Genomic DNA, 24,427 nt, shown 5'->3' on the forward strand with positions numbered 1-24,427 from the left:
CTCGCAGTTCAAACACTGCCTGCTTTTATTTCTTTTTCATGGTTTGCTTTCAATGTGCACAATCATGAAATGAATCACGAACTTTTAAAATGAGGAGTTAAGTCGGTGGCCCTACCCAGCGGATCAGAACCCCAAGACCTGCTAAGCACAACTGCTGCCTGGGGGGGCGTGGGGTTTTCAGATAACCCAGAGTTCTCAGATGTGTCTTCAGGCACCCCCAAATCAAGCTGGGGAGACTGATGCCTGGTCCAGCCCTTGACGGCTGGGTGCCTGGGTCAGGTGATGCCTTTGGCTCCCCACCCCTAACCCCTCACTTCTTAAGTTCCCAGCACAACCTTCCACTGACAACCTCTTCCAATGGTTTGCTTTCTTTGCTTACACACCCCTGTCCCGGTTTTCCCTCTGTGAGCTCCACAGGGCGAGCCTCTGGCTTGGCTCCTGGGCACTGATTCACAAACCTCCCCTGACCACCTTCTCTGTGTAAGGCAGCGCCTTACCTTAGGGGACCCGTAAGGAACGAGACAGACGACCCCGCCTGCCTCACCCGTTCCTGCCTGGCATCCCCAACACAATTGCTGAGGGATTTAAGTGAACGAGGTCATCAAGGTACCGTTCACGTTTGTCAAATGTAGGATACGGTTCACTTCAAAATTCTAATTTTTCATCCTGTGAGGTAACATTTAACGGATGACTGGATTTATCAGGAGAAATCACACCATTGTTTCACATGTCACCATGTGCACGGGGCACGGGTGGGGGATGACTCAAGGGTGACACCCTGGTCACAGCCCCATCCTCTCACTACATCACAAGAACAACTCTGGATGCAACACTGGCAAAGCACTGAGCTGCTGTTTCACCCTCTTGTTGAACCTTCACATCAGAGAAGCCACAGCTCGTGGTGGGAAAAGCAGACAGTTCTTTGCGCTTAACATCCAGACTTAGCTGGAAGGACCAAAAACACACAAGGTGACTGCTAAGAATTATAGTCATATTTTCATAGTTCAAATGAATAGCCGAGTTCCTAGTTTCCTCTGTTTATATTTTGGAAATTAGTTAAATTTATCAACAATGTGTCTTTGCATGCACCCCTATGTTCATTGCAGCACTATTCACAATAGTCAAAACACGGAAACAACCTAAATGTCCATCGACAGATGAGTTGATAAAGAAGATGTGGTACATATATACAATGGAATACTACTGAGCCATAAAAAAGAATGAAATAATGCTATTTACAGCAACATGGATGGACCTAGAGACTATCGTACTACGTGAAGTAAGTCAGTGAAAGACAAATACCATATGATATCACTTACATGTGGAATCTAAAATATGGCACAAATGAACCTATCTATGAAACAGAAACAGACTAACAGATATAGAGATCAGACTTGTGGTTGCCAAGGGGGAGGGAGGGAGATGGAGTGGGAGTTTGGGATTAGCAGATGCAACTAGTATATATAAACTGGATAAACAACAAGGTCCTACTGTAGAGCACAGGGAACTATATCCAGTCTCCTGGGATAAAACATAATGGAAAAGAATATCAAAAAAGAACGTCTATGTGTGTATAACTGAGCCACTTTGCTGTACAGCAGAGACTGGCACCACATTGTAAGTCAACTATACTTCAATTAAAGAAAAAACAAAAAAAACCCCGATGTATTTTTGGACAAATATATAAAGCATATGCTATGATATTTGTAAAATTAATCCAGTTCCTGCCCCTACCTTGCAAAAAATTTGTTGCCTACATGTGCACTTGTAAAGTTATAGTAAACAAAAAATTCCCCATTGTGATTTTCACACACACACACACTCACACACTCACACAAATGTGCTCCTGATAAATAGCTGGAATGATCTGAGAAGACACGGATGAGTCATCGGCTATGATAGGTGCTTGAAAATTAATATTTGACATAGAAACTGCCCAAGTGTATTCCGTTAATTACTATGCAGTGAGTAAATAACCGAAGGTCTGATTGTTTTTTTTTTAAGGACTTGAAAATTGATGGCCATTGAGTCTAATATTTTCAACCCAGGACTTTTTCTAGGGTTTTTTGACAAGTGGCCGCGGTTAGTGTGAGAAGAGCCCTGGGTTGGGGTGAGGGAGGCGCACGGGGGGCTTACGTTTGGAGGTCTCCCAGCGGCCTCTGTCCGATGGACTTGAGCAGGGGCTCCGGCCGGAGGGCCAACTTGGGGGACATTTTGGGGCTGGAGTCCGACTCCCCGCTTTCCTCGTCACCCATGGCTTTGATGTAACTCCCGCTCCTCATCCTCCTGCAGGGAATCTCCTCGTCTTTGCCCCCAGTGGGGTACCCTCCCCACTCGTCCTGGGGCACCTAGGAGAGAACAGACAGGGCGTGCATCAGCCTTGGCGTGAGAATTCCGTTACTGCCTCTTTGGGGACAAATCCTCTGAGCTCGTGAAGACACAGCTCGTTATGGTCACTTAGCATTGAAAGTCAGACGCTTCTTAGGGGTCTGTCATTCAAATCCCAAAAGGACATTAATATACAATTATTGTTTTCTCCCCTGTTATAAAAGTAATAAACATTATGAGGAAAGTGAGACAATGTTAGAAACGTAGAAAGAAAAACCCATTTGTAGTCTCAGCACCTGGAAAACAGCACCACTAACATTTCGATTTATTTCCTTCTGGTAGGAAAGCAGTTGAAACTTGAGAAAACTGGAAGAAGAGGTCTCCAGTGTGGAGAAGAAGAAAGAAGAGGAAGAAGGAAACCAGGAGGAGGAGGAGGCCCTGCTGCGTGGTGAGAGCTGACAGGGGTGCGCCCCACAGTCGGGTCGTGGCCCACACGCCAGGGCCCTGCACGCCTGGAAAGCACACTGCGCTGGGTTGGGACTCGGACCCCGAACGCTGTCCATGGCCTGGGTCCCAGCAGAGCGACGCCCCCTCAGCGCTTCTGTGTCACTCCCGGGGTGCATGGGCTACGCCACGAAGAGGATGAAGCAGGCCTGCACTCCGTGTCCACCCCCCATCTAGGAAACCCGGCGTCCTCACACAGCACACACAAGTCACAGGGTGTCTACACCGCACGCGCCTGCCCCGTGCAGCTCACGCTCCACCGGCCGTGACCCTTACAAAGACCCAAACCACGCCCAGCAGCGGCCGAGGGTAGAGGGTGCACGATTCCACACATGCCCGCACCGTCAGGCGGAGTTCCACAGTCCAAGGACCTAACACACGTGCTCTCCATGCTGCAGGACGGGATCTCCCAGAGCGCTCTTCACCGAGACAGAGGACGTTGCCAGTCTGTCCTGACGGTCTTCAGAGGCAGGGTTCTTCCTATGGTGACTATTCAGAGACTCACGGACACTCCGTAGATCATCCTAAGAGGAGTCCCGCCATTTTCCCAGGGTTTAAAAAAAATTTTATTGAAGTCTAGTTGATTTACAATGCTGTGTTAATTTCTGCTGTACAGCAAAGTGACTCAGTTACATACGTATATATTTTTTTCATATTCTTCTCCCTTATGGTCTATCACAGGAGATTGAATATAGGTTCCCTGTGCTATACAGTAGGACCTTGTTGTGTATCCATCCTGTATATAATAGTTTGCACCTGCTAACCCCAAGATCCCAATCCACCCCTCCCCCAGCCCCCCTTCGCAACCACAGTCTGTTCTCTGTGACCGTGAGTCTGTTTCTGTTTCGTAGATATGTCCCTTTGTCATCTTTCCAGTTTTGATGGCGCCAGTGGGCCCATTTGTCACCATCCCCGCCAGGGACGCGCATGCCTGGCTGGAAAGGCAGAGTTTTCAGCTGAAGGCACCTTCTCTCCATTTTCTTAAAACACCTCTTCAGACATCTCGCATGTTACAGCCCAGGAGGGGAAACCGGGGATGGGACAGCATGTACCTTCTGCGGTTCCGGCCAAGACAAGCAGGGACGGGGCGGCCCCTCGCTGAGAGGCGAGCGGGTGGGCATCCAGCCCCTCCAGGCCCCGTGCTGACACGTCGTGGGTCCTGCCTGCAGTTTGTGTTTTAAAACAGCTCCCCCTCCGCCCACCCCGAGCTGGCTTAGGTCCACGGGAAGCGGGTGGAGACTTCGCAGCCACACACAGGACGAGGAGGGGGATTAACGGGGTGGAGATTCCAGGTCCTCAGTGGACCCTGACCCCCCAGGGCTGCGTGGCCCCGGGGGATCCGCAGCCGAGTCCCTGCAGCTGCAGAGCAGGGGCCGTGTGGGTGGCGTTTCCAAGCTCCTTGTCGCCGGGTGCTGAGTGCCTGTCTCCAGGGGGTTTCAGAGGACAGTGACCCTGGGGAGTGGTCCAGAGTGGGCGGGCGGGCACGAGGCCACAGACGGCAGTGCAGAACCGCCAGAGACACGATGGGAGGAGAGAAAGGCCCGGTGACAGAGCAAGAAATCAGCCCCCGGGGAAATAGGCGTAGATTTACGCACATAGAAGGTATCTCCTGACGCTCAGGATGTGGGGCACGAGGAAGAAATGACTAAGGAAGAAGGAAGACTGAGCTTCTCTGGGCATTTAGATCCTCATCCGTGGGTTTTCTTACCAAAAGTCAGTTTTCCACCATCAGAACAAATTGCCAGGATGGAGACAGATGTGGGCACAGACATTTCCACGCCATTTCACGCCAGGTGGTAATGTGGGTCCAACCTTTACGGCCACATATCAGAAGACTTCAGACTGTGGGCGCCTCTGACCCAGCAATGTCCCCAGGCAACAGGGTTCACGCCAGGGAGTGTGAACCATTCATCAGGGTCAAAGGAGGAAAACTGATAATATCTGATGGGGTGGTGGGAAATAGTTACTACAAGCATGCCATGGCATGCCATGGATACTGTGCAGAAGAACTGATATTTAGCCGAGGAAGGGTGTTCATGGGCGGGAGCATTTTTAGAGTATGCACTCCGTGTTCTTATACTTTAAAGACAGATATGCCTGCAACATGCATAGACACGTAGCCGGAAGGATGTGGAATCATCCCTGGGAGATAGTGACTGCGGGTTTCTCAATGATTTTTCTTTATACTTATGTCTTCTAAATTTTCTACATGGACCATATATCTTGCTAGTGTAATAAAAAGTATACTTTAGAAAACTTAGTCCCGAATGACAGTACATTTCAGTAGGGAGGCAGGCATAAAAGAAAGTGAATTATGGTTTAATTAGGGCTACAGAAGCAGGTGTGGAGGGAAAACAGGGAAGCAGTCAGTGGAAGCTGTGGACAGAGGGGAAATGATCTGGGAAGGCTTCCTGGAGGAGGGGTCTGGGCTCTAACTTCCTGGGATTTGAGCAGCAGGCAGAAGAGAGAGGCACACAAAGGCCCAGGAAGGAGAAGGCCGGGGTTCCGCTATGGGCCGGGCGCTCCAGGGAGGGAGGCTGGAGACGGCAGGAGACAGATGGAGAGGAGCCGGGAAAGATGCATCCCCACTGGCAGCTTTATGGAGTTTTTGTGAATTAAAAACATGTTTCCGTAAAAAAAACAAAGATTTTTTCCCCAGCAGCTTGTGAATTAACTAACAAATGAGAGCAGCTTGTATTTTTTTGTTTCTGATGTAAGCCGCCAATTTCGCAGTCTCTGACAGGAGAGATTTCAATACAGAAGGAGTGTAAACCAGAGTCAAGCGTGGGCTCTGAATACTGCTTCCAAAGCACATGTCTCCAGACTATCAAAAGAACAAGGGGGTGACACGAAAATGCCACCGTGCCTGAGTCAATAACTCTTTCTTGGGTGTATTACAGTGTCAAAAACCTGCAATGGCAGGTAAGAGTGGCCAGGGTTGGCCCCAAAACAACAAGTGTTTTAATGAATGAACAAATGAACTTCCTTCCACAGTGACAATGAACTTCCTTCCTCTGCAAATCCATGCGTGATCTTTGCTGCATTTAGCGATAATTATTTAGTTCCTACTTGCATAGAGTGATATTTATGATGTCTAAATAGGCATTTTCCTAAGGTTGAGTTGAGTGTACAGTTCAGTGTCTCCTGCTTCTTGCTTGAAGGAAACTTCAACGCGGCAGATTAAAATGTCCTTTCTTCCTTTCAAGCAGCAAGGCACAGGTGACAAGGGCCAGGGTTTTGTAATAATATTCTCTTTCAGGTGTTGAAACCAAGGAAGAAAATGCCATCAAACGCTGTGTGTCCCTGTAGGGAAATGTCTTCTCCATTCATTCCAAAAAATTTTTTTGTTTTGTTTTAAATGCATGCCAGGCACACTCGCCACTGGGAATATAATTGAGAGCAAGACAGCTGGGCTTCTCAGTTCCAGGTTGTTACAGTAAACAACAGCAGTTCCAAGTGGGGACACCCTCTAGGGCCACCCAAGACACCCATCGGGGGCAGCCGTGACTGCCATATACTTGGTGGGCATGACCAGCATCCCGGGGGCCAGAGATGCTCGTTCTCAGGAAAGCACGACACAATCCCACCCCATGAAGAACTGGTTTGTGTGGTGTACGCTTTTCTGTCTATAATGACCTGAGCCTTGAATCTAACTCTTCTTTGTATGTAAACTAAAGTTTTTTTGCTTTTTTCGTTTTCCGTTTGCATGGTTTTAACGAACAGTGGATTTTTCAGGAATGCAACTAACCATGTAAATCAGGGCAAGAGAGAACTTTGTTTGGTGTGATACTTCACCAAGAACTGTTTACCGTTGCCGAAAATCCCATCTGGTGGGTGAATCTGCTGGTGGTGCGTGAATCATTACTATTCCCTCCACGGGTCTAAATTATTGTGTCTTCATCCAGAAACAAGCTTCCGAATACTTCCTTCTGTACATGTTTGCCATGTGCCCAGACATTCTTGTATTAAAATTCATGTTCTTAGTTAAAAGTGACCCTCCTTTTATTTCTCTGTTTTATTAGCGTTTGGGCACATTATACACGTAAACAAACCTATACAGTTGACCCGTGAACAATGCAGGTGTTGGGGTGCTGACCTGCCATGCAGCCAAAAATCCGAGTATCACTTGTAGTCAGTCCTCCACATGCTCGGCGCAGCATCTGAGCAGTCAACCAGCCGTGGATCATGTAGCGCTGAGTATTTACTACTGAAAAATTCCACCTACAAGTGGACCCACGCAGCTCCAACATGTGTTGTTCAAGGGTCAAATCTATACTCAGAATAGCACGTGTAGGTCGGTTACACATGAATTTCATTTTAATTTTTATTTATTTATTTATTTATTTATTTTTGGCTGTGTTGGGTCTTCGTTTCTGTGCGAGGGCTTTCTCTAGTTGTGGCAAGCGGGGGCCACTCTTCATCGCGGTGCGCGGGCCTCTCACTATCGCGGCCTCTCTTGTTGCGGAGCACAGGCTCCAGATGCGCAGGCTCAGCAGTTGTGGCTCATGGGCCTAGTTGCTCCGCGGCATGTGGGATCTTCCCAGACCAGGGCTCGAACCCGTGTCCCCTGCATTGGCAGGCAGATTCTCAACCACTGCGCCACCAGGGAAGCCTGAATTTCATTTTAGAATAGTCCAGGAGACACCATGAAATACTTGCTATAAACAGGATACTTGGTTTGACATGTTTAGGAGCCATGGTTACGGGCAGGAAAGTTGTTTAAACAACTGCACAATGGGTATAAACGCATGGACTTTGGAGAGGGTGTGGTTTAGCTATCAACAAGCCTCATAGGACCTGAGAAGGCGTCTCATAAGAAGGCGTCTCACATGTTCCAGAACCACCGCGTACAAAAACAACTTTCCGAGGTTACCAACTTAAACAAGGGATCAAGGTTAGCGTTACCCCTGATATGACATATAAACATCATGTACCCCTTGATATGATGTACTGAATAGGACACAATATCACTTCTGGGTATTCTTGCCAAAAATGCATAACTTTAATCATGAAAACATCTGAGAAACCCAAACTGAGGGACATTCTACAGAATAACTGTTATTCTTCAATAGCGTCAAGGTCATAAAGGCAAGGAAAGATTGGGGACCCATCATGTATTGGAGATTAAGGAGACACAATAACTAAAAGATTGTGGGAACAGAAAGAGGACATCGGGGAAAACTGGTGCAATTCAAATGAGATCTGTTTTTAAGTTACTAATATTATAACGTTGTTAATTTCCTGATTTTGACAACTGTGCTATGGTGATCTAAGTTGTTAACACAGGAGAAATGGGGTGAAGCGTATACCTCAGTTTTCTTTTCTATTATTGCAACTTTTATGTAAATCTAAAATTATATCAAAATAAAAAGGAAAAAATTAAAAAAAAAAAAAAAAAGACGGCGTCTCATAAGAAGGCTTCCCAGCTGAGCTCGGACACCTGGGAGGTGGGTGGTGCTGGGAGGGGTGCTGAGGGTGGGGAGTCAGGGCCCGGGAGGAGGTGCAGGCGGAGGGGGGCCCTGCCCCCAGCCCAGGGGAGTCGGCTTCTGATGAGCCCAAGTCCACCTAGTTCTAACCCTCATGCTCTTGGGACGACCCCAGTGGTTCTCAGCTGGGGGTAATTCTGTCTCCCGGGGACACTTGGTGACGTCCGGAGACAAGTCTGGTCATCTTCAAGGTGGGGGGACTGCCTCCTGGCCGCTGGAGGCTTGAGGCCAGGGATGCCGCTCACCATCTTGCCCCGACCCCCGTGCACAAGAGAGAACCGCCAGCCTGAGTGTCAGCTCTCCTTTGATTTCTACCGTGCACATTCACAGTCACACACAGACCTCGTCCTTCTTAACTGGTAAATGTGGATAGAGTAGAATATTCACCCACACAATATTATAGGTTTATATAATGACTGATGATTTTCCAAGCGCCTTTCTTACACTGTGTTGAGTCTCACCACAAAGGCTGATATGTATGAGATCAATGAGGCAGAAAGGTTGACCGGGCTCACGGCTGGCAAATACTAGAACCCCAGCATCCTTCAGTGAAGAATTTATCTCAACAACATTTCCCAAATGCCTGTCACAGGCCTGAGACCATACGAGGGACTAAACATGATGCACTGAACGGGGCGTGGCCTCCTGGAGGTAATCCTGTGTGCTGGTCACCCATTAGTCCTCTGTCGGCACCGTCCATATGTGCCGGGCACTGTCCACATGTGCTGGGCAACGTCCATATGTGCTGGTCACTCTCCTACGTGCTGGGCACCGTCCATATGTGCTGGTCATGCTCCCCATGCCCTCTCCTGTCCCCTTTGGTCCCTGGTCTCCTCCCCCCACCCCTTGCTCTGTGCCCTGACACTGAGGGAGCCTCTCGCCAGCCCGGGTCCCTTAGCCTCCGGTTCTGGTTGGCTCTGCCGAGGGCTGCACTGCGGGGGCAGTGGGGAGGGTGTGGAGCGCCTTCCAGAGCTCTCTCCAGCTTCGGGCCCACAGTCTGGCAGGAGCTGCCTCAACCAGGTCTCCGAATGCTGGGGGTCCTGCCTCCACGGGCCCCCTCTCTCCGGACCCTGCCCACAGGCCTAGGACGGTAATGGTTTCCCCTGTGCTCTGGGAACGGCTCCTTTCAAACCCTTCCCAGGGATTGCCACTGCTCTCCAGGACCCACCCGTCCACTGTCACGAAAGAACAGAGAAGGCAAAATGCCCCACGATGTGAGCGTGTCTTAGGTGCTGATGAAATCGGCCAAGACGTGCACGTGGAAACACAAGAGATCGATTGTGAGAAGCGCCCGGAAGCGGGACGAGGGTTTCCATGGGGACTCCGGGGGAAGGGACCTGCCACCTCAGCAGGTTTGGGGAGTAACCCAACCCACAGAGGGGCCAAAGAAATCTCCTAGTGGCCACGATGCCAGCCATTCCCGGCGGGGACAGCCCCGGGGCTCCGGGGGGCTGGGAACCGGCTGAAACAATTAAGCTTCTGAGAAGCTTGTCAGAATTACTGGTTTTCTGGAGTTGGATGGTCTTCATGAGCCCTAATTTCAACCATCCTGAAGAGTCACGAATCCTGTGAGAGCAGAAGGGGCTGGGGGCTCACCCATCCTCCTGATCACCCGATTCCAGAACCACCCAGACGCCTCCAGTGCCTGGAAAGACGCTTGCTTTGTTGAACCGACATCTAAGTATCTTTTCACTGCTTCCAGGTGTCCTGCGGCATCACAGGACAAACGAGCCTCCTCGTTCCTTCATTCGGGGCTTTATTACGAGTCCGACCCCACCAGACGCTGGAATAATGCGGTGATGGGGGTGCGGAGTCCTGTCGGGGAGACAGATCGTAGACCAGCGAGCAGAGCAATGCAGGCGGAGGGAGGGACGGGGGCGCGAGACACACTCTGGACAGATGGGGCGGCCACTTAAGCCAGGGTGTGGGAGGTGGTCAGCCTCAGAGCTCAGCTCTTAGTCAGAAGTCAGCTTTCACTTCTGATCGCGTGGAAGCACACGTCCAGGGCTCTGGAAGCCTGAGGCCCCTTGAAGTGCTTACTGCAGAAACGAGAAGAGGCCCCCTTTGGTAGAGGTGGATGGTTTCTCTAAAGCACAAACAGAACCCACTGAACGAATGTCATTGGGAAATGCAGCGTTTGTAGGATGTACTTCTGTGCGCACGCCGGTACTTCATCAACTTTATGACCCGGCTTCCGCTCTGGGATGCAGGATGCTCACGACTTACGGAGCGTTTAGAGCCCTTTCCCGCGAAGGACGGTGGGGCAGGCTCGGTGCCTGGGTCTGGGGGCATGCGGACCTCGGCGGGATGGAGCTTGGGAGTGGGGCTGAAATACTTGGCAAGTGTGGGAAGATTTTCACGCTTCACAGTGGCTCTCCCTGCTCCACGGTCCTTCCGCTCCTCCCCTCTGGCGGGTCCCTGGAGTCGTGTCATGTTGGGACGGGAACTCTTCCTGCGTTAAACACCAAACAAGATGCTGCCTTTGGAACAGCAGCATTATTAGCACAGACACTGGGGTAAGACCCCCAGTCGCCAGGAGAGACCCTGCGAGTCTGGACCACCAGTCGGGCAGAGACAATCAAGAGAGGAAGGAGGAAGGGAGAGTGAAGGAGGCCTGCGGAGAGGCCAGGAGGCCAGGACGGGAGAAGGGGGTACCGAGCTGGTGCTGGCCCCGGGCTACGTGCCGCTGGAGTGCGATGTGATGGGGGCCAAGGCCTGTGTTCCTGGCATGTTCTCACGTGTCCCCGCCGTGTTCTCTAGACGACGCAGTTGCCCTCACCTGTCCTCCCATTAGGGCCAGGCGGGCACCTCCTACCTTCGTGCCCCTAGAACCCAGGGCAGCACATGACAAGGGGGCCACCTGTTCCCTGAGCTAAGCCCCCGCAGGTCACCCGCCCAATTTACGTGACATTCATTAACACTCTGACCTTAGACGCTTTGTCTGCTGATGGAGAAACTACCCAAACAAGCTCTTTCAAAGAATAAAAAGGACCATAATTTTCTTTCAATTCTGCCTATTGTCTGCTTTGACCTACTTAAAAACATAAAAACTCTTGCTCTAATGTTAACTATGTATTCCGTACAAACCAAAGGTGAAAGTGAAAAGCAATCCTTTTGTTCAGCTCCAAATGTCTCAGCTTTTGGTGGAAAAAGAAAAGCGTATGAGCATTTATTTCTCCTTCTGTTCTTCTAAATCGTATTCCTGCGGTCGCATCTACAGACAGATTCTTCCAGTGCCCCTGCCTTCTGGCTGTGAAATAAAATCTGCGCTGGTGAGGATCCAGAGATCTGTATCCTTCCCCAGAAAGCCTAATGCAATCAGCGTGGTGAAGCCCTGTAGCAGAAGGTCCTGGAAGTCCTGGCCCAACAGGACAAAGGAACCTGGGAAGGAAGTGGAGATCGCGATGCTCCTGGTCTCAAATCTCTCCCCCGTGATCCAGCGGGGGCCCCGGGGAGGACGTGGCTGGCTCCCTTCCGGGAAGGAGCGGGAGGGAGGGGGGCTTGGTAGGAACCCGTCTCCTGAGTGAGCGCCTCACCCGCGTCTCTCTGGGGCCCCGTGGCGCCGCCCTGCCTGCGCTGTGGCTCCCACCGCGGGCGACTGTGGTCCAGACTGTTCTGAGGCTGCATCGTGAGTGGACTCCAGACAGTGTCCCTTCACGAGGACCACGCGGCTGGCTCTACGACTGCCCACTCCGCGTGAGGCTCTGGGGGGTTTGCGGGCCTGCATGATGTTATTTAACACCAGGGGTTGTTCCACCGAATCACAACTTTTCACCGGGACCCATTCACTTGTCATTTCTCACACATTATCACATAAGGACGAATGTTCCGAAGTCTGGAAACCGGGTTTTGCTGGAGCCACGGCTGGAGGGACGACCCTCTCGCTCCACCGGGCGAGGTCCTTAGTGACCCTCACGTGAGCAGTGAGGGACCACGGGCGGGGGTGCTGATGGTGGAGGCCTGACCACCGCCTGACAAACACGAGGGCCCGAGAGGCGGCTGCGTGACCCCTCGAGACCCCACAGTTGGAGCCCAGACTGCGGGGAACGTCAGACAAATGGGTTCCTAACCACCGCCCAAAATAAAATCCCTGGGCAGGACAGTGGAGGCAAGAGAGAGCAAAGAGAAGGAGACAGAGGAGAAACCAACAGATTTTTCATGGACATGGCACCCCACCCCGTGCAGGCCCCTGATCTGGATGCCGACGCCAGCAAACCGTGAGAGAGAAATGTGGGCTGACGGGGAACCCTGCACATTGACCAGATATTGAAACTCTAAAGAATTGTGATTCCTTAACGTCTTAATGGCATCGCAGTTGTGTTTCAAAAGGAAGAGCCCTTACCTTCCAGTGTGGGTCTTTTAGAGATAAATACAGAAACACCTACCTAGGCCGTGTGGGCTTTGTTTCAACATAACCTGGACCGGAAGGCAGGTGAGGTACTGATGGGACAAGACTGGCCCTGAATCAATAATCAATCGTTCCCGAGGCTGGGTGACGAGTGTTTGGGGTTTATTATGTTGCACTCTTGCCTTTGTATCGGATTACTAGTTTCCATGATTAGCAGATGTTCGATAAGTGGAGAGGGGACAGAAAACGTTTGAGAGGGAGGCCCTGAGGGGTACGAGGTGCCCCAAGAAGTGTCATGGAAAAGTCAGGTCATTGAGTCAGGCACCCAGGGGCCCCATACCCCAGCTGTAGGTCCAGACTGACGTGCTCAGGGGACACTGCATTGGAGATTTCCCAGGTCCAAACACGGACACAAACAGGAGAGTTTTGCTTCTCTCACAATGACTAGACTGGGCCCTGGATGGATCTGTCATATTTCTTAGAGATGTACCGGTAAAAATTTCATATTTATATATCACTGGCGTTTGCTAACTACAAGCAAAATTTAAGTCTCTCCCATGACTACAAAAATAATATTTTATCCATCTACCAATTTGCCTCCTTGAATAAATCTTTCTATAAAAGCAATTTAGTTAGCGTTTCCTTTTAAAACAGAACCACTGGGTTTGGGACCATGTTCCAGGATGGCAATTGGAATTGCTAAAATGATTTGCAGCCACCTGACGCCCGAAAAGATTCACAGTTGTTTATCTGTTCCATTAGCTGACCGTCTGATGACTCAGCCAGCGTTTAGCACTATTATTCATTATTCCGTGAGGATCTCCCTAACCCAGAGCACAGCCTACAGCAACTGCTGTCGGGCACGTCGAAGGGAGTGTGAATTGGAATACAAATTATACATGCACTGAAGGAAAACTTCAGACTTTCCAGCTTTGCTAACAGCACTGTTAGCTAACAGAAGTGATTGCAGAGGCCTCTTAAAAGGGCTGGGTGCCTCTCAGTGGTTGGCGCTCCCCCAGCTCCCTCGGGGGTGGCATGGTTAGGAGGCCGGGAGGAGAAGGGACTGATCAAAAACAGAGAATTCCACAATACGCCACCTCCAGCCAGCCACTGCCTTTAATCTGTTTTTGCCTTTGGTGAATGTGTTTCATCCACACCCCAGGGGGATGCATGTGGTTTCCATAATCATGCTCCTTGGCTTAAAGACGCTACTGTCGGGTAAGGCCCGTGAACTCACTCAAGCTCACTCCGGGACCAAACCAGCCACTTTCAAATGGGAAAGTACTCCCATGGGCTGGCACACGTTTGTGGCCAGTGCCACAACATCCTGCAGCCTTGGAGGCACCCGAGGACCGGCCCGTCGTACCCAGGGCTACGGTCTGGAGGAAGGACAGGGGGTCACCCTGGGCCCGCCCCACTCGGCCTGCCGAGACGGCACGCGGTGCCCTCCCTTACCTGCAGGTAGTGGCAGGGCCGCAGGGGCGGCTTCGGCTCCGGGGGCCCCAGCGGCTTGTCCAGGTGCAGGGAGCTCTTGCGGTAGGCCTCCTTGGCCTGGCTCACCGTGAGCGTGGACCAGGAGCTGCGCTTCAGGTGCTTGGCATCCGGCGCCAGGGCCAGGCCCTCACAGGCTGAGCACTTGACGTCGCTGTTGCTCTTGGAGATGCGCAGCGAGAGGTCCGCGAAGGGGCCGGGCAGCGCGTCGGGGTAGCATTGGGCCGCGGGGTCGGCGTGGTGGCGGCTGAGCGCGCTGGGGGCTCGGTAGGTGCTGTCGCTGTCCAGGTTGTCGTCCGAGCTCCACCAGCTGCTCAGCCCCGAGCGGTGCCGGCCCTCGGCCTTGCGCTCCCGGCTCTTACTCCGCTTGCCGTGCTTGGAGTGGTGGCCATGGGCGTGCTCGTCCGCCCGGCCGTCCCCCTTGGCGCCGTTGACGTGGCCCTTGGACGAGCCCTCCAGGGAGTGGGACTTGGTGAAGAGCTTCTGCACGGAGTGCACCAGGTGCCGGATACGGCCGGGGCTCTCGCTGCGCTGCTCGGCAGCCGCGGACGCGCGCTGGTACTGCAGCGTGTGGAAGCCGTCCCTGTGCAGGGGCAGCTGCTTCTCGAACTGGTCCAGCAGGTTGGCCGGGATCCGGTTGGCCTTGGCGCCAGCGTGGGCCACGGCGCAGTCGTCCCTGGTGTCGTAGTGAGAGCTGTAGTGCATCCGGGGAAAGGTGCTGCTCGACACGTGGTCTCCCAGCGCCACCGGCAGCATCACGCAGTCGGAGTGGACGGAGGTCCGCGGCGAGCAGCGGTGATGGTCCATCGGGCAGCTCTCGGCCGGGCTGAGCAGGTAGGGCTGCCGCGCCTCCGGGCCGCGGTGCAGGCGGCCGTGGCTGTGCTCGCAGTCCTCGGGGGGCGTCAAGCCACAGGTGTGGCCGGAGCACAGCGGGGGCTGGTTCCGACTCCCGGACAAGCCTTTCATAGTCCTCAGCGCAGGGGAGTACCTGTCTTCATTGAAGTGCTGAGTCGGGGACCATGAGTGCTGCTGGTCTGTCGAGAGAACACAGAAGCACCGCGTCAGACTCGGTGGGAACACGAACGGAAGCCCTCGCTTGACACCCATCCCTCCACACGTGGACTATTTGTATCCCGTGGCCGCTCCTGGTCTGGACGCTCAAGTGAACAATCATTGCTTTATACCACATCGCCTGCTCCAAAGTATAAGAGCATTAAAAGTAACTTCGATATTCCCCAGTGTGGTTCGACAACTATGAATACTTAATGCCTAATACGTTCATCAGGTCTCTTGACAGCAAGATTTTGTGGTGTTAAACAAATGAACAATTTGGGGGGGAAAAAACAAGTTACGTTTCAACTAGACTTGCATGTTGTGGTTCCGTTTAAGAAGTCTGAGAAATCACACCTGCTATTTCATCAGCGACACTGCCAGGTGGGCTGATGCACCACACGCTAGGGTGTCGGTCATGAATCATTTAAAGCTGTGTCCTCACTATGCAGGCGAGCAGCGGAGGTGACTTTCTCAAGGCCACCGTCCGCGTCAGCACGAGGATGGAACCAGGATGTCCTGACTTCCTATTTCAGACTGTTGATTTTGAGCTGTACAATTCTACTCAGAAAAGTCAGGAAAAAAAGGTCTGATTTTGTGAGCTGCACTATTAAACACAGACCCTCGAACCACCAGAGCTGACCTCTGCCGGATGCTGGGTTTGCTGCTGCTGGGTGCCCTGGTAGGAAGGCAGCTGAGCTCAGTGGTCGAAACGGGGGCCTCTGGGCACGGACTAGTTAGGCTTAGGGTCCCAGTTCTGCCAGCACTACTGTGGGACTCTCGGCAGGCTTCTGTCGCCTCAGCTGTGCGCTGGCAACAAGCAGAGGTCCAGGAGGAGGACACGCTCAATGATTATTTTTAGCTACATTATTATGATTGTAATTGTTACCATTTTCAGTTCTCTTGGGTCAGCATGTATAAAGTCCAGGGTTTATTGGATTCCAGGCTTTGCTAGAGAAGCCCCTTGCTCCACTTCTGCTTCCTGCTGTCCCAGCGTCTCTGCTTCTGTTGCTTCCAACTGGTCACCAAACAGATGCAGGAGACACAGACTCTATTATAGTATATGATATGCCTATAAACTATGTATGCATAATGCACATATCCATATAGAATATGCATACCTACTATATAATATGCATATAATATAATCTATACAGGAAATACAGACTCTATTATAGCATATGATATGCCTATATACTATGTATGCATAATGCACATATCCATATAGAATATGCATACCTAGTATATAATATGCATATAATATAATCTATACAGGAAATACAGACTCTATTATAGTATATGATATGCCTATATACTATGTATGCATAATGCATGTATCCATATAGAATATGCATACCTAGTATATAATATGCATATAATATAATCTATACAGGAAATACAGACTCTATTATAGCATATGATATGCCTATATACTATGTATGCATAATGCATATATCCATATAGGATATGTATACATAGTATGTAATTTGCATATAATATATACAGGAAATAGACTCTATTATAGCATATGATATGCATATATAGTATGTACACATAATGCATATATCATATATAATATGCATACACTGTATATAATATGCATACATTGTACACAGTATGCATATAATATACACAGGAAATACAGACTACGATAGTATATAGCAGGGGTCCCCAGCCCCGGGGCCACAGCTACCGGTCCGTGGCCTGTTAGGAACTGCATGGCACAGCGGGAGGTGAGCGGCAGGTGAGCCAGCGAAGCTTCATCTGTATTTACAGCCGCTCCCCATCGCTCGCATTACTGCCTGAGCTCCTCCTACTGTCAGATCAGCGGCGGCATTAGATTCTCATAGGAGCGCGAACCCTACCGTGAACTGCGCATGCGAGGGATCTAGGTGGCACACTCTATGAGAATCTAATGCCTGATGATCTGAGGTGGAGCTGAAGCGGTGATGCTAGCACCGGGGAGCGGCTGCAAATACAGATTATCATCAGCAGAGAGGTTTGACTGCACAGAGACCATAATCAATCAAGTGCTTGCAGACTCATATCACAACCCTATCATTGAGTGGCAAGTGAAAACAAGCTCAGGGCTCCCACTGATTCTGCATTATGGTGAGTTGTATAATTATTTCATTATATATGACAATGTAATAATAATAGAAATAAAGTGCACAATACATGTAATACACTTGAATCATCCTGAAACTATCCTCACTCCCCCCTCCTCCCCCGTCCGTGGAAAAATTGTCTTCTACAAAACTGGTCCCTGGTGCCAAAAAGGTTGGGGGCCACTGGTATATAGTATACATATATAGTACATAATATGCACATATGGCATGTAATGTAATATATACCGGAAATACAGACTATTATAGTATATAATATGCATTTATAGCATGTATACATAATGCATATATCCATATATAAAATGCATATATATTATGTGTATAATATATAGAGGAAATAGATCCTATTAGAGTGTATAATACGCACATATAGCATGTATGTATAATGCATATATTTGTATATAACATGTATGTATAGTATATAGTATGCATGTAATATATAGAGGAAATAGATCCTATTATAGTGTATAATATGCGCATATAACATGTATATGTAGTGCATATACTCATATATAATATATATTATATATATAATATATAGTATATATATAATATATATATACTATATATAATATATAGTATACAGCATGCATATAATATACACAGGAAATAGATTCTATATTATAGTGTATAATAGGCACACATAACATGTATACGTAAGGCATATATTTGTATATAATATGCATATACTATAGCATGTGCAGGAAACACGGACTCAGGATGGCAGGCTCCCTGAGGCTACCGGCTGGCCCCAGCCCCGTGCCAGGCCCAGAGCGGATGCTCCGATCTGCGTGGTGACCAGATAAGCCAGCAGAGCCCCTCACTCTAGGTTCATCTCTCAGCTCTCCTGGGAAGTATCCTGTGCTTTGTCACATCAAACTGCTGCTCCTTCTAAAAATTCCTCCGCAGGTCCTCTCCATGCTCTGCTCCCCAGGCTGGGGTGCTTTCTCCAGGATTTGCTCTCCGAGACTCGGCTCCAGCACCACCCACCGCAATTCAGACAGTGCCCGGGCCCCCTGTGCACTGTCCTCAGGCTGAGGGTCCAGAAAGGGACGATAAGGGGCCTTCTCAACGCGTGAGAGCCTCGTCTCCTCAGGAAGGAAGCTGTCTGAGCCCCGACCCACCTAGGTGTCCAACACCCTCTCCCCAGGGCCAGTGCCCACCTCGGCCCCACCCGCCTGTCCTCCTCCACCGAGAGTGTCCCCCACTCACCCTCTACTCACAAAGCCTCGCCTGAAACACACACCAGCACACACAGAGCCACCCACCCTGACCCCCAAAGTGGCCTCCAAGGGCCACTGTGGGAAACAGGGAAGAAAGCTGAGAGACATGAGACTTCTCCCTGATGACCGCCAACCCAGCTCTCCCGGTGATCCACGCAAGGGAAACGTCACCACCTGCCAAGGACACTGGCCCAACGACTGGTGCAAGGTGTGGAAATGGAGCAGGACCCCATGGGGCCCCCCAGGTACACAGGCCCCGCCGTGTCCCCCGTTTCTTGCTGGTAGAAAAAGGCTTTCGTTTCCTAGGCCTTCCCCGAGTCCCAAAGAGCAGACTCAAGCAGTTACTAGTTAGGGAAGTGAGGGAATTGCAGAAATAAAGGAAAAGCAGTCAAGCAAGAAACGTAATGAGAGATTAGACAATAGTTCAGGGATAAAGCAGAGTCCTAGTTCCTCCTCAAGGGATGTACCTACCACCTGACACATATCTTGGGGCTGTTCTGCAGAAACTAAGACCCCTGCCCCAGTGGAGGCCGGTGACTACAGGCTGAGACCCCAGACGGCTCGGGACCAGGAGGCTGAGGATTGAGATTCCCGGAGCACCACCCCATTGCCGCACCACCGACCAAGCAGAAGAAAGTCACGGTCCCTGCAGCCCTCACCCCAAAGGTTGCCTTTAAAACCCTTATGCTCAGGCCAGCCAGTAACACGGATCAGAGACAAACCTACGTCTCCCATCTTCTTGGTTGTTGCCTCTGGATCAATGAAACTTCCTCTGCTCCAAACTCTGACCTTTCGATTTGTTTGGCCTCACTGTGCATCTGACACACGGACGGGTTCAAAAGGTCCCCTTTTCAGACTCCAGAACTGCCACTTGTCAGGCCAGCTCAGATGTGGGAATGTATTATAAGAAAGGGACCCGGTTTCACGGATCCCTGAGAAGTTAGGGGCAAGACTTCTACCTGGGAGCAACTGACAGCAGGAGAGAAAGTAGACCTTTTCTGAGGATCCCAAGGGGCTCTCACTCTCTCCTGCACGTTCGCAGCAAACGGTCCCCAATTCCAGGGTCCGTGGGCCCTTTATCTCCAAACAGAGATTCGCTTCATCCCAGTGTGAGGTGCTTCGCTGTCTCATGGGAGTGGCCATCCCATAATAGCTAGGCAGTGCCTGTCCTTCTCAACAGCCAAATTATAACTAGAGCACTTCAATATATCAGGCAAGGATATTTTAGATTATATTTTAATATAATTAAAAGCAAGTTTTCAAAGGAAATTCAGTATGCAATTGATAAACAGCAAAAACTGTGTTCTGTAATCTAGACTTTACAGCAGCATAAAGTTGTCATCCTATTATCTTTTGCTTCATTTTTGCATTAACATGTAATTTAATACAATTCTAATCTTCCTCCATATTAAAAAGCCAGCCCGTTATTGCTCCACTCACGCATCCCATTTCTACCTCATGTTTAGCCTGCAATCTACACTATGAATGTGGCTCCAGAAAAGAACAGCACAAAAGAGAAAAGTTTAACTGAAATGAATTAAATTTGATTATGCCACATGTTGATAATATTCTCATTTTCCCTGAATTCCCTGACATATGCGTGGAAGCTTACACATTACCTGTCAAAAATCAAACAATGACAATACACAGGATAATAATCCACCGTAAATACTGGTGATATCAAAACATATAATGAGGGCTTGTACTCTATAGGTTTTTTAATAAGTCTACATAACATATAACAAATACCTTAGGGGCTGGTAATTTCTCTTTGTGAAAGTGAGGTCACAAACACAAAATGCGGAAGGCATCTTAGCTTCCTAATTTACAGCTATTCGCTGAACCCTTTTTTGTTATTAAGCAAAAGAAAACAGCAATTATCATCATTAGTCATTAACTGTCTCCCCAAATTCAAACTAGAATGTAAATGCACATTTTACTGCTGGATTTCATGAGACTGTTGGCATACCCAGTCTAAAAAATACATTTTGAGTGGTGGAATGAAACCTTTTAAAATACAGCTAATGTGATGGAGTGCGTGGGGTCGTGTCACAGGCTCTACCCTCCTGGCAGCCCCCCGGGAGCAGGGCCTGTCCCCACCGCAGGCTGAGGGGGCCAAGGCTAGCAGGGCAGTTGGGCGAGGTTCCCCAGGTGGCACCACACGCAGACACACACAGGCACATGCACACTCTCATATCAGAGCTGCATCGGAACCCCAGCATCCCAGCTCTGGGCTGCTGATGGATGGGGAGGATGGAGGGGGCCCCAGTGCCCTTTCTGGTTAAACCAGGCTCGTGGTTCCAACACCAAGCCCGGCCTGAGCCACCCAGGCTGGACACACACTGCGGCGAGGGGCCCAGGCCCAGGTGTCTGGGGGAAAGTGTGGAGGCCCCTGCCTCCGGGTGCAGACAGGCATGGCCGGGCCCTCCCCAACCCCACTGTGGGTGCTTGGGAGGTCCTTCCCCCGAGGGAACCAGCTTTGTCTCCCTCTGCCGGAAGCTCACTTACACCCAAGCTGCCAGCCTTCCTGCATCTGCCTCTGATTTTATCCCCCATCAGGGGGAGGGACAGACCTTGCACTGCGTCACTCGCCCCTGCCCTCACTTGGGAAGGAAAATCCTGTAGGAGAGAGAGGGCCGCTGAACTAAACGGAAAGAACAACCCAAGGAAGACAAAACGAAGGGGCAAAAACTTTATCCAGTGGACCACGGTGTTGCTTGCTAAATAAAGAAGGATATATGTCCCCCAAACTAGTGGAACTTATCAACATTTCCTCAGAAATTTCAGCTGGGTCTTGTGCAAAGCCATGAGGCCTCCCTGGTGGTCCCCGGAACCGCCACTCCCTTTGCGTGCTGACTTGTCCTCCTCCCCACTCCTGTGTCCTCCCCGCTGGCCCCGGCACCACTGGCTTAGCCCACTTCCCTTCACGACTCCTCAGGAGCCGCAGGCCACCTGGCCATCTCGCCAGGACCTTGCGACACAAGTGCAGGTCAGGGAACCCAGAAAGAAAGAGCCGAGTGGACCTGTTCCTGTACGTAAGGTGTGAAGGTATGAAAGATGGGGCCCACCATGTCAAAAGGAGCCTATCCGAAGCTCCTTTAAAAAAGTTTCCTCAAAAATTAAACAGCAAAGTTCAAGATTTGTATCCTGACAGCTACAAAATATTGCTGAAAGAAATTAATGATGCTCTAAGTAAATGGAAAGATATACCCAAAAAAGAATGCATAACTGAATCACTTTGCTGTACAGCAGAAATTAACACAACATTATAAATCAACTATACTTCAATAAAAAATAAAGATATCCTATATTCATAAATTGGAAGAATTAAAATGGTTAACATGGGAATATTCCCCCAAATGACCTACAGATTCAACAGAATCCCCATCAAACCCCCAACTGGCTTCTCTGTCAAAATTCAAAACTTGATCTTCAAATTCATATGGATAGAAAATGAAAACTAAATCTAAAGCTAGCAGGAGGAAGGAAATAATAAAGCTCAGAGTGGGGATAAATGAAATAAGAAATAATACAGAGAATCAATGAAATCAAAGTTGGTTCTTCAAAAAGATCAATAAAATTGACAAACCTTTAGCTAGACCGCAAAGAAAAAAAACACTCAAATTTCTAAAATCAGAAACCAAAGTGGCGGATTACTACTAACCTTATATAAATAAGAAGGATTATAAGGGAATACTATGAACAATTGTATGCCAGCAAATTAGATAACCTAGATGAAATGGACAAACTCATAGAAACACACAAATTACTTTGAGAAGAAACAGAAAATATTGGCAGAACTATAAGACAGAACTATTGGGTTGGCCTAAAAGCTTGTTTGGGTTTTTCGTACAACCCCAAATTTGCAGGATGCAAGATCAAAACACAAAAATCAGTTGTGTTTCTACATACGAGCAATGAACAATTTCCCAAAAGGAAATTAGGAAAGCTATTCCACTTACAATAACATCTAAAAGAATAAAATACCTGTGTCTACATTTAACCAAGGAGGTGACAGGTTTGTACACTGAGCATGAGAAAGCAGTGCCGAAAGAAATTAAAAAAGACCTAAAGAAATGGAAAGACATCCTACATTCATGGATTGGAAGACTTAATATTTTTAAGAATTCAATACTATCAAAAGTGACCTACAGATTCAACGCAATCTCTATGGAAATTCCCACTGGCAATTTTGCAGAAGTGGAAGAACCAATCCTTAAATTCAGTGGAAATTCAATGGGCCCCAAATAGCTAAAACCATCTTGCAAAAGAAGAACAAAGTTGGGGGACTCACACTTCCCAATTCCAAAACTTGCTAAAAAGCTACAGTAATCAAAACAGTGTGATTCTGGTATAAGGATAGACATATAGACTAATGGAATAGAATTGGTAGCCCAGAAATAAACCTATACATCTATGGCCAATTCATTTCTGGTACAGGTGCCAAGAGTGTTTAGGGAAAGAATAGTCTTTTCTATAAAACGTGCTGGGACAACCAGATTTCTACCTGCAAAAGAATGAAGTCGTACCCCTATCTCACACTGTATGCAAAAATGAACACAGAATGGATCAAAGACCCAAAGAAAGGCATAAAAGTATAAAATTCTTAGAAGAAAACACACATGTACTTCTTTGTGAATGTGGATTAGGCAATGCTTTCTTAGATATGTCATCAAAAGGACAGGAAAAGAAGAAAAAATAGATAAAATGGATGCCCTAAAATTGAAAACTTTTGAGATTTAAAAGACACCCCCAAGAAAGTGAAAAGACAACCCGGAGAATGGGAAAAATATTTTGCAAATCAAGTATCTGATAAGGAAATTGTATCTAGAGTCTATAAAGATCTCTTACAACTTAATTATAAAAGACAAATAGTTCAAATAAAAATGGGCGAAAAATCTAAACAGACAGTTCTGCAAAGAAGATATACAAAGGGCCAATAAGTACATGAAGAGATGCTCAACCATCACTGGCCATCAGGGAAATGCAATTGAAACCACAATGAGATACCATTTCACATCACTAGGATGTCCAAGTAGGAGACAAAGTAACAAGTGCTGATGAGGATACAGAAGAAATGGAACCTCATTCTCTGCTGGGGGGGTGTCAGATGATGCAGTCACTTTGGAAAGTTCTTCAGAAGGGTAAACACAGAGTAACCATGTGACCCAGGAATTCAAATGTGAGGTACATGCCCCAGAGAAATGAAAGCAGATGTCCCCACAGAAACTTGTATGTGAATGTTCATAGCAGCATTATTCGTAATAGTAAAAAAAGGAAACAACCCAAATGCCCATCAATGGATGTACAAAAGTGGTTATATCCATCCAAATGGAATATTATTCTCCAATAACAACCAATTAAGTATGGGAACACCGTACAGCATGGATGGACCTTCAAAACATTATGCTAGTGAGAGGAGGTAGTCACAAAGGACCACATATTACATGATTCCACTTGTATGAAGTTTGCAGAAGAGGTAAATCCATAGAGACCGGAAATCGATTGTTGAATGTCAGGGGCTGGGGCAGGAGGATAGGGGGTGACTGTCAGGGTGTGGGGTGATGAAAATGTTCTAAAAGTGACTGCAGTGGTGGTCGCACATATCTGTGAATATAAAAAACACTGAATTGTACATTTTAATGGTGAACTGTATGGTAGGTGAACTATATCCCCATAAACCTCTTATAAATGAATAACTATATACGAAGAAGACATAAAAACACAAAATTGAATATATACAAAGTTCACTTTAAAAAATTTTCCTCATGTGTTTAGAACTCAGTAAAAGACCTTTTTAGTAAAATTTAGGAAAGCAGTATGCTTGTTGGTTTGCTTTTAAATGTCCTCTCTCTCCATGGTAGGACGGAT

The 24,427-nt window shown here is 48.7% G+C and overlaps 1 protein-coding gene across 2 annotated transcripts in view; it reads right to left on the reverse strand.

The window, feature by feature from the left end:
* DLGAP2 (DLG associated protein 2) overlaps positions 1-24,427 on the reverse strand; it is a 141,556-nt gene that overhangs the window by 79,690 nt on the left and 37,439 nt on the right. Inside the window, exons 2-3 of one of the 2 annotated variants that reach the window (XM_036838833.1) lie at positions 14,122-15,191; positions 2,137-2,348 (exon numbers count right to left, since the gene is read on the reverse strand). In XM_036838833.1, the coding sequence (XP_036694728.1) occupies positions 2,137-2,348; positions 14,122-15,123 (1,214 nt within the window). In that variant the 5' untranslated portion in view covers positions 15,124-15,191. Of the gene's footprint in view, positions 1-2,136; positions 2,349-14,121; positions 15,192-24,427 lie in introns of those variants that run through there. The other variant, XM_036838832.1, reaches the window with a different exon arrangement.

The sequence above is a fragment of the Balaenoptera musculus genome, chromosome 21, assembly GCF_009873245.2.
Source record: "Balaenoptera musculus isolate JJ_BM4_2016_0621 chromosome 21, mBalMus1.pri.v3, whole genome shotgun sequence".
Classification (NCBI taxonomy): domain Eukaryota; kingdom Metazoa; phylum Chordata; class Mammalia; order Artiodactyla; family Balaenopteridae; genus Balaenoptera; species Balaenoptera musculus.